The sequence below is a fragment of the Sinohyriopsis cumingii genome, chromosome 7 (genome assembly GCF_028554795.1).
Source record: "Sinohyriopsis cumingii isolate HCF-2022 chromosome 7, ASM2855479v2, whole genome shotgun sequence".
Lineage (NCBI taxonomy): Eukaryota > Metazoa > Mollusca > Bivalvia > Unionida > Unionidae > Sinohyriopsis > Sinohyriopsis cumingii.
The window spans coordinates 7,912,571-7,926,280 of NC_142967.1; the positions used below are offsets into that span (position 1 = coordinate 7,912,571).

At 35.1% G+C, this 13,710-nt stretch overlaps 1 protein-coding gene and 2 long non-coding RNA genes across 4 annotated transcripts in view; 2 read left to right on the top strand and 1 right to left on the bottom strand.

The window, feature by feature from the left end:
• LOC149794702 (receptor expression-enhancing protein 1-like) overlaps window positions 1–13,710 on the top strand; it is a 120,978-nt gene that overhangs the window by 11,910 nt on the left and 95,358 nt on the right. For both annotated transcript variants that reach the window (XM_089964325.1, XM_089964326.1), the window contains exon 2: window positions 9,495–9,567. In XM_089964325.1, coding sequence (XP_089820451.1) covers window positions 9,495–9,567 — 73 coding nt within the window. The remainder of the gene's footprint in view (window positions 1–9,494; window positions 9,568–13,710) is intronic.
• On the bottom strand, window positions 749–3,904 carry LOC149794703 (uncharacterized). The gene is made up of 3 exons (XR_016422055.1): window positions 3,787–3,904; window positions 3,002–3,096; window positions 749–1,035 (listed from the first exon to the last, which is right to left on the bottom strand). It is a non-coding gene; the product is annotated as an uncharacterized LOC149794703 (long non-coding RNA).
• On the top strand, window positions 4,396–6,650 carry LOC149794704 (uncharacterized). The gene is made up of 3 exons (XR_016422056.1): window positions 4,396–4,534; window positions 5,158–5,254; window positions 6,113–6,650. It is a non-coding gene; the product is annotated as an uncharacterized LOC149794704 (long non-coding RNA).

Genomic DNA, 13,710 nt, shown 5'->3' on the forward strand with positions numbered 1-13,710 from the left:
AAATGCTGGAAAATTCTAGCATGGAAAACGCTGGAGTATTTGGACTAATATTCCAGCCTATGTCCAGGGTAGGCTGGAAAACCCTGGACAATTCTAGCATGGAAAATGCTGGAAAATTCTAGCATGGAAAACGCTGGAGTATTTGGACTAATATTCCAGCCTCTGTCCAGGGTAGGCTGGAAAACCCTGGACAATTCTTGCATGGAAAACGCTGGAAAATTCTAGCATGGAAAATGCTGGAAAATTCTAGCATGGAAAACCCTGGAGTATTTGGACTATATTCCAGGCTATGTCCAGGGTAGGCTGGAAAACCCTGGACAATTCTAGCATGGAAAACGATGGAAAACCCTGGACAATTCTAGCATGGAAAATGCTGGAGCATTTGGACTAATATTTCAGTCTTTATCCAGGGTAGGCTGGAAAACCCTGGACAACACTAAAATTTAGCTGAAAATTGTTGAAATATTTTATGAAAACGAGATTTTTAACAGTGATGCAACTTTTATTTGATGATAATTTCAAGAAGAACATGGTCCAAATTACCCCAACCAACTCCTTGTATTGACTGTGATGTTTAGTAACTTTTAAACAAGGAAACAAAAATTAAAAACTATACTTGTCACTGGTAGCTTAATAGGTTGTGCACTAGTATTCAGTAGACAACATGGCTTAAGTTGTCATAAATATCGCTACACTTCTACTGGTGTGTCATAAAATCCAGATTACTGGCTCCTTAACATCATCCAAGTTTCTAAAAGTATGTTCTCTTACTCTAGTTATAGTTTGAATTTATTCTGAAGCAATCTTAACAACAAAATAACAGAAATTCACGTTAATTTCTATCTCAATTTTAATTAAAAAAATTTAAAATATTTTTTTTTACACGTGTTGTTTCATGGTTCATTCACCACATTTCTTATTTTTCTGTTGTCACCACTGGAGTCTGTGGAAGTGATGGTACTCTTGATGGTTTAACCAAATCGCAAAGCTTCTATCTCACCATCACCTCCCCAATGTTATACTTCTTCATGATTTCTGAAATACAAATCATTGTATATTAATGAATAGAATCAAGCAAGATTTCAAATTTATTTCAATCCCATACATATATATATATATATATATATATATATATATATATATATATATATATATATATACATACATAGAGAGAGAGAGAGATAGAGGGGGGAGTGAGAGAATGAGAGTTATGCCTGAAACATTTCATGCAATTACAGTACTTTTACAATACCTGAGGTTGGTAATTGTAATGAGGCACTTGGCTTGATGACTAACTTGATAGGCTTAAAAACCTGTGGTTTCCATCACAAATTAAACTGGCTACCTAATTGCTCCTGTGGCCTAAGTCTAAGTGGTTAGAGCGCCTGCTACTGGTGTGAGAGGTCACAGGTTTGAACCCTTAACCGAGTCATACCAAAGACTTATTAAAACAATGGTACTATTAGCTGCCTTGCCTGGTGCTCAGCATTAACCCTTTACCTCATGCAAGCGTCTTTTGACACCTCTACTCCATTCACGTGGAAGCGCCTTTTGACGCCTGCTGTAAACATCAGCCATTTTAAGCTGGTTTTCATAGCGCCACCTTCGGGGAAAACCCCCATTTAGATACTACATTCATTTCTGTGAATGACAATTACATCGGATCACGTGGTCACTGTTTATGCCCTGGTCGATATCTGCTATTTAAAGTAACTGGGTCATAATCTCCACTCTCCAAAATGGAGGTCGCGGATTTCATTCAGTACTTAGGAAGTTTTCACGATTAGAATCAGAACTACGAAAGATTCAATAACTTAGGTAAAGGCTCTGATATTGATGCAGGCAGCAATTAGTTTTCATAAATTATCAAATTCAGATGACTTAGTGATGTAGATGCAGACGACAAATTGTAAATTTCAAGTATGAGAAATGGCAGCTACGATTGGTCACGCGGCCTCACTGACATGACAGTGAATGAGTCCTCTCAAGATTTTAAAGCACGTAAAAAATTCTTCAGTGAAAAAAATTTACGCAGCTATAACAATCAGACTTTTAATCTTAAATTTTTCCACGCATAATAGATGTGTACCAAAAATGTAAAATGGTTACAATTGCTGTTTAACATAAAATACACTACAATGCTTAACAGTTAACAGGCAGGCCTATGCGTATGGAGTCGTATAGGTAACAGGTGCTCTATTTATAGCATGCTGCACTTTGTAATTATGCTCTATAAGGTAAACGGTTAAACGGTTAGTGTTAGGACTGGTCAACCTGGTGTCAAGATAATGCGACTGGGTAGAAGACATTATGCTACACGTCTGTGGCATGATATCCCAGTGCTAGACATCACTATAAATTGCCACACTGCAGACATCGTAGCGATGTGACTAAACATTTGTTAAAGCTACGTTACTAAACATCTGAATCACGCACACACAAACTGGCTACCATATACATGCAGTTGTGATTATACCATTTAAACTGAAAGTAGATTTACATTGTCCATTTGAATATTGCCTGTCTACACTATAATGTTTCAAGTAGTAGTTGTGGATACGTTTAAATTTCATAATAATGTTCCAGCCTTAGTTCATAAAAAGATTTTGTTACGATTTGGCATATATTTTGTCATAGGTTAACAAAGTTTAAAATGCATGGTTAATAATTTAAAATATACCATAAATTATTTGAATTCTGGACTGGTCTTGGAGAGGTGGCCTTGTGTGTGCTTATTATTGGCTCTTGCCCCAGTTAGTGTCTTGCCAATATATTCAACAGAGCTGTACAGCATTCTGAATATTTATCTAGCAGCTTTGTTAAAATCCAAAATCTGACATATTTCTGCCTCATGCTGGGTGTGAAAAAAAAATTTAATCCAAATTTTCACCATGATGATTCATATGCACTAAGTTTCTGATATATTTACTTATCTATATACACAACTCCAGGTTACAGCTAATGTTCTAGACATTTGAATTTGAAACAAATGTGGTATTACCTCTCGCTTGCTTAATTCAAAATTAAAAGATCGAAGAATTTCAATGAAGCTGTCGCCATCAAGTTGTTTACATAACTGTGCCTTGCCACTTTTTTCTGAAATTAAAGGACACAAACTAAACAAGTATTTTTGGTGAGGAAAATTGATAATCATTTCCAACAGTTTACAACTGTACGTTCTTATTAATTATACAATAAGTTACTATTAAATATTACTGAAATGGCTGAATATAAATTGGATAGACAGAAACAAGCCATAATCTGAATTGAAGATTAATTGGAAAAGAGATCTACCGGTATATTTCCGAGTCACAGTCTAAAATTAATTAAAACAAATATAACTTATTGCTACAAATAGCACACTGTCTGGAAAATAATAACGAAAATGTAAAAAATACAAATACCAGTCAGATCATTAATAATATCAAGGGTGAATAAAATTTAAAGTGAAATTTACAATTTGGAAATATACATTCGCAAGGCCGGCACGTACCAACTTTTTTGAAAGACAGACACGAGATGACTAGTCATTGTGCATTAGGATAAGTAAAAAATGTTGCCAATTATGTAAACAAAGCTTAAAACATAACACATGCCTTTCAATATCCTTACAAGTTTGACGTTTAATTTATCAGTCTTCAAACAGCATAAAAAAAAGAAATTGTTCCATAGGATATATTTCGTAATAGCTTTCCGTAAATTTACGTCACGGGAAGTCTTTCGCAGCTAAGATACTTGGCGGCCGTGCAAATAATTTTGCTACAACTGGACTGAGTAATGACTTACCTGCTATTTTCGCAATAATACACTCATGGTATCCTTTGAATCCACGACAAACCGCCATCACTTTCTCTCCCGTGCGATATTCCTTCATTTCTTTTCGTGGCGAGTGTACATTAGCCATACAGATTATGCCTCATTCACCCATATAACCAGTGATATTTCTGGTTCAGTGGTCATCTTAAAATCCTGGGATATTTTATATTTTACAATTTCAATGACACTCCAATCGAAAATTGCGCCCAAATTCTAGACTGGTTATCCAAAGCGTTTTACGGTGCCAAATTTGGAACCAAACTTCACAGAAACGGTTTTTTTTTTTTTTTTTTTTTTTTCTTTTTACAGAAAATTTGGTTCTAACGCATGAAATCGAAATATGCCGGCTTTTTCAATGTAGTAATTGGTTTAAAAAAATAAGTACATAATTTTATATCCCATCATAGTCAGCTTCATCAGCCATCATCATACGGAACAACCTCGGCTATTTCTGCATGACAAAAACGTGACTCCGATACGTGAAGGCGAATACTTGACAGAAAAATCAGACATTTTGTTCTCTTTTGATTTATGATTTATCTAAAGAGTTAATATCTATACATCGGATACCAACGCCGTGATTTGGATATGTTGGGGAATGATTGGTTTACAGTAAAGTGGTTTTAGAAGACAAAGTTTACGACCAAGAGGCAATATCGTGTCGAGGTGTGGAACACAAATGGAAAGACAACACAAATTGGACACCCAAATATTATAGGTGAGTATGAAATAAACGGAGTCTCGACTTTATCTCGTTTGTCCAAGTATAAACTGACTATATGATTAACCGCCCAACACTATATATGTATGACTGATAATTAAATTGTAAGCAAGTATTTAAATAAATGTGAAAAGATATACAAGGTCAAAAACAAGTTTCCTTTTGCACCAGTTTTAAAATTAGAGTAGGTCTTTTTGTTTTTCAATATATATGTATATATAACTTTCAAAGCAACCTAATTTGTGGAATTTTATTTTAACAGCCATAACCTTGTAATTGTCAGTCTTGGAAATGTTAACTCCAGTGATACATGTAAGCCCAAACAGGGTTTGCTCTGGTATTATGATAAAGTTGTGAATTTCTTGAGTATTTATAAATCTAGTCCAAATAGGTCTTTAGGTTACTGCTAAATTTTCAGACTGCTACATATATAAGCAAAATCATAACTTAAGTAACTTAAGTCCTGGAAAAAGAAATTTTGAAAAATTTCACATTAATCTTAGCAAGATTAAAATGCACACAAGTTTTACCATGAAGATGATATTTGAACGATATGTTGATGTTTTAATCAGTCTGACTGTTCAGTCTGTAAACATTTTAATGCTGTTTGTGTATTACAGGTACTGGTGTTCAGGACAAAATATATAAGCAGCTTGAAGTTAATTCCACAAAGTCCATTCCTAAAAGCACCATGTACTGGAGGAAGAGAAAACAATGGTAATTCCAGGAGTAATAGAGAGTTTTTTTACATTTTAAATAATGTCTGCAGCTGTCTCCCACAACAATGTTTATTTGTGTGAAGATAAGCATTATTCTTTATACATTTGTTCTTACCTAGTACATTCACAGCTTAACATGGCTCATATCTTAAGCACAGTTTCATTACCATATCAATAATTTAAGGAATAAACAAATTTCACTGTACAACACTAAGTGGAATTTTCAGAGTTCAACAAATTCTGAGTATATGGTGAAATCATTCAGTATTTACAAACAGAATATTCAATGTACGTGTTTGAACAGAACATTCACTCTGTATGGGTTATCCAACACACCATACACAATATATGCACAATGTACACCATATTTAACCAAATCAGCCAATTACAGAAATTCCAGGAAATATCTGATCAGTATTGATTCTTGCAGAACATGATATAATAATTTATTGTTATGCATTGTCATACTTCAGTTTTTAATTATTTAAAATGTTAAATATAATTTTTACTTTCATTTTTCTTATAATGCCCTAAAACGTTATGAAACTTGAGTTGTTTTTCTGAAAACATCACATACATTTATGAAGTGTATGTTGTATCACATGTACTTTGTATGATTGAGTATATTATTGTGTATCAATTACTTGTCATTTACATGCATTCATTGTGTATCATATTTGCATTACCCATGTTTAAATGATGCATGCATTAACACTGGATTTGTCAAACTAAACTACTGTAACAGTGTAATATTAACTGTACATATTCAATTCCCACAACAAAACAATAATGTTTGAATGTTAAGATTTTAATATGAATTATACATGTTCACTAAAATTTGTATTTCTCATTACAGTGTTGTTGATCTAGGTGAATCCAGTTCTGTTGGTCTTGGATATTATGAAATTGGTGACAGTACGTAATACTAATCTTCAAATATAATGAGAATATCAACAGATGAACCAACTAGATATGGTGACAGTGACACGAGTTTTTCATCTGACTCAGAAGAAAGTATAGAGTTTTAATCAAGTTCAGATGATGAACAGTATCATCAGGTGAATGAAGCAACTCAGTCTTACCCACCCCATGTCACAGATCCCCCACTTTATGTCATAACAAGATATATATTGTAGTGAAATCACAAAGTCTGAACATGTTATTGTCCTTGGGGCTTTGCCAACAAGACATAATTTGTCAGATGCTAAATATGTGACTTTTTGGACTTAATTCAGTTGCATCTTCCTTCAGCAAACACAGGATTGACAGTTGTCAAAGATTTGAAGGAAAAATGTGAATTCAGTAAGGAGTATCTCAAATACAATTTTTATTGTGAGATCTGCAAAAAATTGTACTCCGATAAAGAAGAAATGTGTGAAACTGGGGGCTGTACAGGTGTACATAACTAATAATCATCTCTTTGGAATGAAGTTGGCTCTGACAAGAAAGAAGACTTCCTTTCATCATCAAAAATAGAATCAAGTGTCTTCGAGAACCTATTATTGTTGTTGAAATTGGAAATGCCATTTATGGTACTGTTCTCCCCAATCATCATGAAAAGGACTAAAACGGCTTTCACCACTGCACAGCAGAATTTCATACTTATACACTGTAGTGTCAAGCTCATGTGGTGAACAGATTTGGACATATTTATGATTTTATATGCACCAGATATTTTCTGGTCAGGATTTAACTAATTTTTCAGGATATCTTTTCATACATGTATAGTTTGTGTTACACCAACATTTTTGTATAGTGATGTTCTTTTGATAATGAACATTTAATTACATATGTGGTACATACAATAAATGATGTACTACTTCAACACTTGTAGTTTGTTTTTTTAAAGCAGGGGTCAAGTGTGTGTGTGTGTGTGTATGGTTTAGTTTGTTTATTTGACTTGTGTCCTCTATTTCTCAGTATATATTTATCATAGGTTTGAAATAATAGTTTAGTTTCAAGTTCAAAAATCTGTGTTACAGCGCAGTTTAGTCATGATTGCTCTTTCTTTAGGTAATTCAAAATAATTCTTTGTACCAATCTTGAAAATTGACTAAGTTCTTTTCCAGGGTTTTCCATGCTGAAATTTATCCCAAAAATTCTAAGTCCAAACTGTCCATCCTTTTCCAGGGTTTTCCATGCTGAAATTTATCAAAAAAATTCTAAGTCTAAACTGTCCATGCTTTTCCAGGGTTTTCCATGCTGAAAAAAATTCAGAGTCCAAAATGTCCATCATTTTCCAGGGTTTTCCATGCTGAAAAAAATCAAAGTCCAAAATGTCCATCGTTTTCCAGGGTTTTCCATGCTGAAAAATTTCAAAGTCCAAAATGTCCAGCATTTTCCAGGCATGTCCAGCATTTTCCATGCACAATGTCCAGGCTTTCCATGCTAAATTCTGCAGAATATTTCATTTTTCCATCGTTTTCCAGGGTTTTCCATGTTTTTCCATCGTATTCCATCCTTTTCCAGAGTATACGATGGAAAAAGTACAGCCGGGCAGTCAGATGTAATGGAGTGGACCAGTGGCTTGCATTGGAGAGCTTGGGCAAGATAAACCCATGTCAGCTACTGTAGTGCTTCCCTGGGCAAGCAACTGTACTCCCATTAACTCAAACTTCTCTGCAGCATTTCATGCCTTGAAGTGTTGTTAAACACCTAAAAAACAATTCAGTTTTATGTATTTTTTGCCATCCAATGCAGACTTGCCAACAGCTCGTAGTCCTTGTCATTTGCAGTCCAGCTGTTTAAATCATTTCAGAAGTCAGCATGTGTTTTGTTCCATAGGATGGCAACTTGTTGTCTAAACTTAAGATCCTTTTCATGAAAGAAGTGTGCACAAACTTTGGTTACCATGGTAGCATGTGTTTCTCATCATTATCTTTCTACCTGAATGCAGACACTCCCTACCACCATGTTAAATAACTGAACTGGATTCAGACCTTTTATATTCCCTTGGTACATCTTAATATATTTCATTTCGAAGAAATAGGAAGGAGTTCATTGCAAAGAGGAAGATGGAAAACATTTTTTAAATAAATGATTCAGTTTTTATGAATGGGAACACTTTAAATGCATAAAAATTGGTGTGTAATTTGAGACAATTCCTGATTATTGTGCTGTGTAAAGGGCCAGTGATTCAAAGACAAGCTAGAGATGCTTATTATTTTGGAGGTTGGTGATGATGTATCTCCATGACTCCTGACATGACACGTTTGTTTAATATTGTGCTGAAAACCAGAAATATATTGGATTCAGTTTCCAACATGACTGCCATGTATTCATTGTTATTTGAAGCATACTTTTTTTTACTGAACATTTCTCAGACAACTGTCTGGTGTTATTTGGAACCGTAAATATACATTTGTGTGGATTAATCTGGAGAGCAAATTATTCTGGATGAACTTTTCTTCAACATTTCAAGGACTACATGATCTAAGATAATGGAAAGATGTTGAGAGTTCACTAAAGTCTTCAGCCATGAAATATTAATTAAATATTAACTTATTGACAGGATTATTTTTAAATTAATGATAAAACTGTATTATTTATCCAGCAAAATTAATTTCTTTGCTGATAGATGTATATACCAAAAGGACAATTGGAATATTGTTTACAGTGTCAGAAGTGTAGTTCCAACAGTGTTTTTTTGACAAAAGTTTTGTAATTCCTCTTGATACAAATGGAAAGTGGAAAATAGTTTTATAACTCAACTGTTTGTGGACATGTGAAAATGCTTAAGTTGCATACAAATTTAAAAAGGAAAAGATTGAATGCCCAGTGGATATTAAGTACACAAATTGTAACAGGTGTGTTGTGTTGCTTATATTGTATGTGTATCAGTGCAAGATGAATAGTATAGTTGTAAATCATTACAAAGATACATACAGTGCTGTAAAGCCAGGTTTAGATGGACTTAAATATGTTTAACGCAGGTTGATTATTGTTATACAAGCTGCATGAGGCTCAGTGAAACACTGGCTATTGATCTGTGTATAATGGACATGGAACCCCTGTTTATAATGGACATGGAACCCCACTCAAATGCTGTTTAGAATTCGAATATTTCATTATGTGACCATATTTCTTGCATTCTATGTTGCCTACAGATTCATTGGAAGAGGAATCTATCATCAAGAAGATGATTTCCTATTACATTTTCAGTCTTCATTTCCATCTGCCAAAGAACTGATTCTAAAGGTTGAACTACTCATTGCACCTTTTGTTTATTCCTGTTGCAGATTGGTGTTTGGGACCCTCTATCCAGCATATGCATCTTATAAAGCCGTCAGGACTCGAAATATTAAAGAATATGTAAGTATAGATATCCGATAGTCTGGTCTCTCTAGCTTTAGCAGATGGTGAGGATTCACTTTCACTTTTCAGTAGCTGTGGTGCCATTGTTAGTACTGTATTTTAAATTTTTGCATATTTGGTGTACATTATATCATGAATGCAGGCGAGACTGTTCAAACTACTGTTACACTTATTAGTAATGTGTTATATGCTGAGCTATGTTCCAACAGGACGGCCATTATTAGACCCAGACTTTTCAATAAAAAGGTGGGGATTATGTGATCCCACCCAGCCATGAGTGTGTGTGTGTCTCCATATTTGTAATGTCATGTATTTCCTTCCACATCATTAAAATATAGACCTCAAACCATGTGATATGAATGGGAGTGGTCTGTAAATATGTGCAATGGTTTTAAAACTTTCATCCATCCCCTTTGAGTGAGGCTATGTGGAAGTGGTGATTTTATTTAGGTAGTAGTGGTTTTAAATTAAAACAACTTGTAAGTTGTTAGTCTTGTACATCTTTAAAAAAAAATTGGTGATCATTAACCCAAATGTTAATGTAAATTATGTTAATGTACATTACATAGACTCCTCCTGGGTCATAACTTTGTGATCCTAGCCTTTAAACCATATATACACTTACTTAAGCATCAAAAATAAATTCTGTATGCAGTCTGTGTTGACACTGGTCTATACTCACCCTCAGTCTTTCACATGTACAATGGCAGGATGAGTATAGATAACCTGAGAGAATAGGGTTTGTGTAATGGACAGGGCTTCCAGTACAGATTTTGCTCTCCAACGGCTAGATTTCCAATCCTTTAAGCATACATTAGGAAGTTTCTCTGTCTCATCTCACATATGCATCAAATTTTTGTGAAACCAATGCAGAAAATGAAAAAGTCTTTGTACAGTGTGAGCATTATGGTAAATGTTTAGTGATGACTGACACGACAAGATAAGTGTGAATTATTATCTACCTCTTGAATGAGATTAACTTAATTCATCATATGCATTGGTGTAGTACCGGTATATTGAAATCTCACTGGAGGGTCAGGATAAGTCCTGCCAACCCATACAGTTGGAACATGTGTTACTGGAATTTCACTTAACATTACATATTTATGGAATAATTGTAACAATTACAAAAATATGACCATTGTTGTCTTGGTTTTCCTGAATTTGCTCTAGATTAAAGTTTCTGTGATAGAATCAGTGCAGTTAGTTAGGAAATTAGACTTAACACAAGCTGCTTTAATCTGCTGAGTTTTTATGCAAAGCACCTGCATGATCAAGCTTTTGCTTTCAATCATAGCATTATCTAGAAATGTTATCCAACAAAAAAAAACATTTTAAACTTGAAATGGACAATCAGCTTCTTACAGTGTTCAGTCAGTCAGCACAGGAATATTCATATTCATTGGTGTAGGAAAGGAAACATATTTATTTGATAACATGCCATTGATATAATTATTGCTCACAGTGGGAACGATGAATGCCTTCTTTATCAAAGTGGAAGATGACAAGAATCCACTGACCTCTGTCGGGTTTGGAACTGCAATTTCTCTACCTAGTGGTTTGGAATCTCCTTCATTGGACAGCCTTGGAATGGATTACCATGTGAGTTTGCAACATTCTTGGCACAAAAAAAGTTTTGGCAGACCAACTGTCCAGGAGGGGAAAAATAGTCTTCATGGAATATGACCTTGGGTCATATTCCCCCAAACAGTCTAAAGGGATAAAGAGTCACTCTTCCCCATCTCCTGAGCTTGCTACCAAAGATAATCCCCTTATGCTGCATATCAGGAGTTATGGATCAAGACCCTTCTTACATCAGCCTACCATGCAGCAGACATTGTGTTGCATAGACCTGCCTCTCAGGGTCAAACGGGACAAAGATGCCACAAAATAACATTGGCATGTTACAGTTGCCACAGATTACTTTGGGTACATGTGTGTATTGTTGAGTCAAATAGATGATGTCAGTGTTCTTGTGTCAGCCTCATGAAAATATTTGTGTGGGATTGACTTGATTTTTGGACATCATGTCATCACACCCAACATGACTGTTTTTGTTTGCATCCAAATCATTTGTAGTAGGTGCTTCATCAGTGATGGAAAAGAAATGGATGGTGGTGGTGGTGTTACTACTTGTCATTGCTTTTTGAGTATCTTTTAAAATGTCTTAATATGGTTTGTTATGAGCCAGCGATGCAGTCAAGTAAAACTGATCCAATATTAACCATTATAAAACCATATTCAGCAACAGTTTTTCCAGATCCTACAGGGCAATGATTAGACTGAGTTTGGAAACACAGTTCCGTCACCATGCTTGGATGGTTTAGGTGTTCCTTGTGCAGAAAGTCAATGATGGAAAAATCATTATTGTTACCAAAATCATCCTCAAATTTTCTTTTGCATGATGCCATTGAATATTACAGTCCAAACACCAAATGAGGTTCATCAGGCAAATGTGCTATTTCTTCCACATGATCATGTCCGTGATCAACGAGGTAAATTATGCATATACATGTACATGTTAATCATGGTCAATGTGGCCAGCTGATACAAAAAAGCTGAGCCATTGACCTCAAAAGATTCTGCAAGTGTCACAGATGCACTAGAACGTATTTATGCAAGCGGACCTCACACATGGCCAAAATTGTTACAACTGGATCCTGGCAAAGAATTTCTCAGATCTGTTGCTGTGATATTGACTAAACACCATGTGCAAGTACATGTCTGACATGTTGGTTTACATCGTGACTAAGCTATTGTGTAACAATTAGATTGCACTGTTGATCATCAGTATGCACAGGATTGTTGATGAGGCCACAGCAACTCCAGAACAGTCTATCGGATGGGTGACACTTCTTACATTTGTCAAAGAAGCATTGAACAATGAAGTTATATGCATGACTAGATTAAAATCAGCCAATTTAGTTCATCAAAAGACTCTCACTGCTACTGAGAAAATGATTTCACAACCAGCACCATTACAGCCATTTGGAGTTTGTTGTGGTATTTAGATGCACAACATCCTGCAACTGACCTGGTAAGGTCCGTAGATGTATTTACAATTTTGAAATGGATTGGTACTCCAGGTGGACCAAAACGTCCCAGCCAAGCATTTGTCCTAGAGGAATTGCACATTTTTAAAACCGGTACATAACGGCCACCAGGCATTTCTAAAACCGGTACATAACGGCCACCAGGCATTTTTAAAACAGGTAGATAACGGCCACCAGGATTTGTTTTAACAGTATCAGCTGCAACAGCACAATGACCAAACAACATAAGTGATTCCAAGCTACGATAAACTCACTTTAGTGCATCGTTATACACCCATTAAATGTTTCTTTGATTGGATCGTATTTGCTGTGTTTGTAAATTTATTGGTCTCAAAGACATTCCAGTACAGTTCATGTTTGCAATCTTTTTCTTCAGAGGCATATGGACCACACTTTAACATCAGATTTCTTAGTGCATTGATAAATTACCTCAGTCATTTTTGCCGTATTATTGCTTTTGCTAATAGGGCCTAAAAATAGATTGTTGATGCTTGCGCTGCTCAATTTCTGCGTCCACATAAAACCTTTCTTATATCCACTGATAAGTAACGAGTTTAGGTGCCATACCTGATAAAACCTTTCTTATATCCACTGATAAGTAGTGAGTTTAGGTGCCATACCTATATTAATGAACCAGAAGCATTTGTTTGCTTAGGCAGCTCTTGGGTATCCGCATCACTGACCTTATCAAAAACATCACTCCATTCAGCCGCATTGGGGCAAGTTATTTTTCTTTTAGAACAGCACTTTTATATGCACAATAATCTGCAGATTATTTTTACTTTATTTGCCTCAGAAATCTACCCATCTTTGTTTTATTCCATTTCTAAGGTCACTACCAGGTTAAACAATTAATCAGTCCATTTTGGATGTGTTTCTGAGAATGCATATAACATTTTTTTGCTTCTTTAATAAATCTGTATGATGCATTCAAGCAATACAGTGATCTCAGTTTACCCACAACACTTTTGATATCCAATTCTCATGGTTAGAGACCTCAATAGGTTCAGAATGTTTTTGGAATTAATTGCCTGACTGTTGCTTGACATTTGTATATAAACCATTGCAGCATTTCTTTAGTACAAAC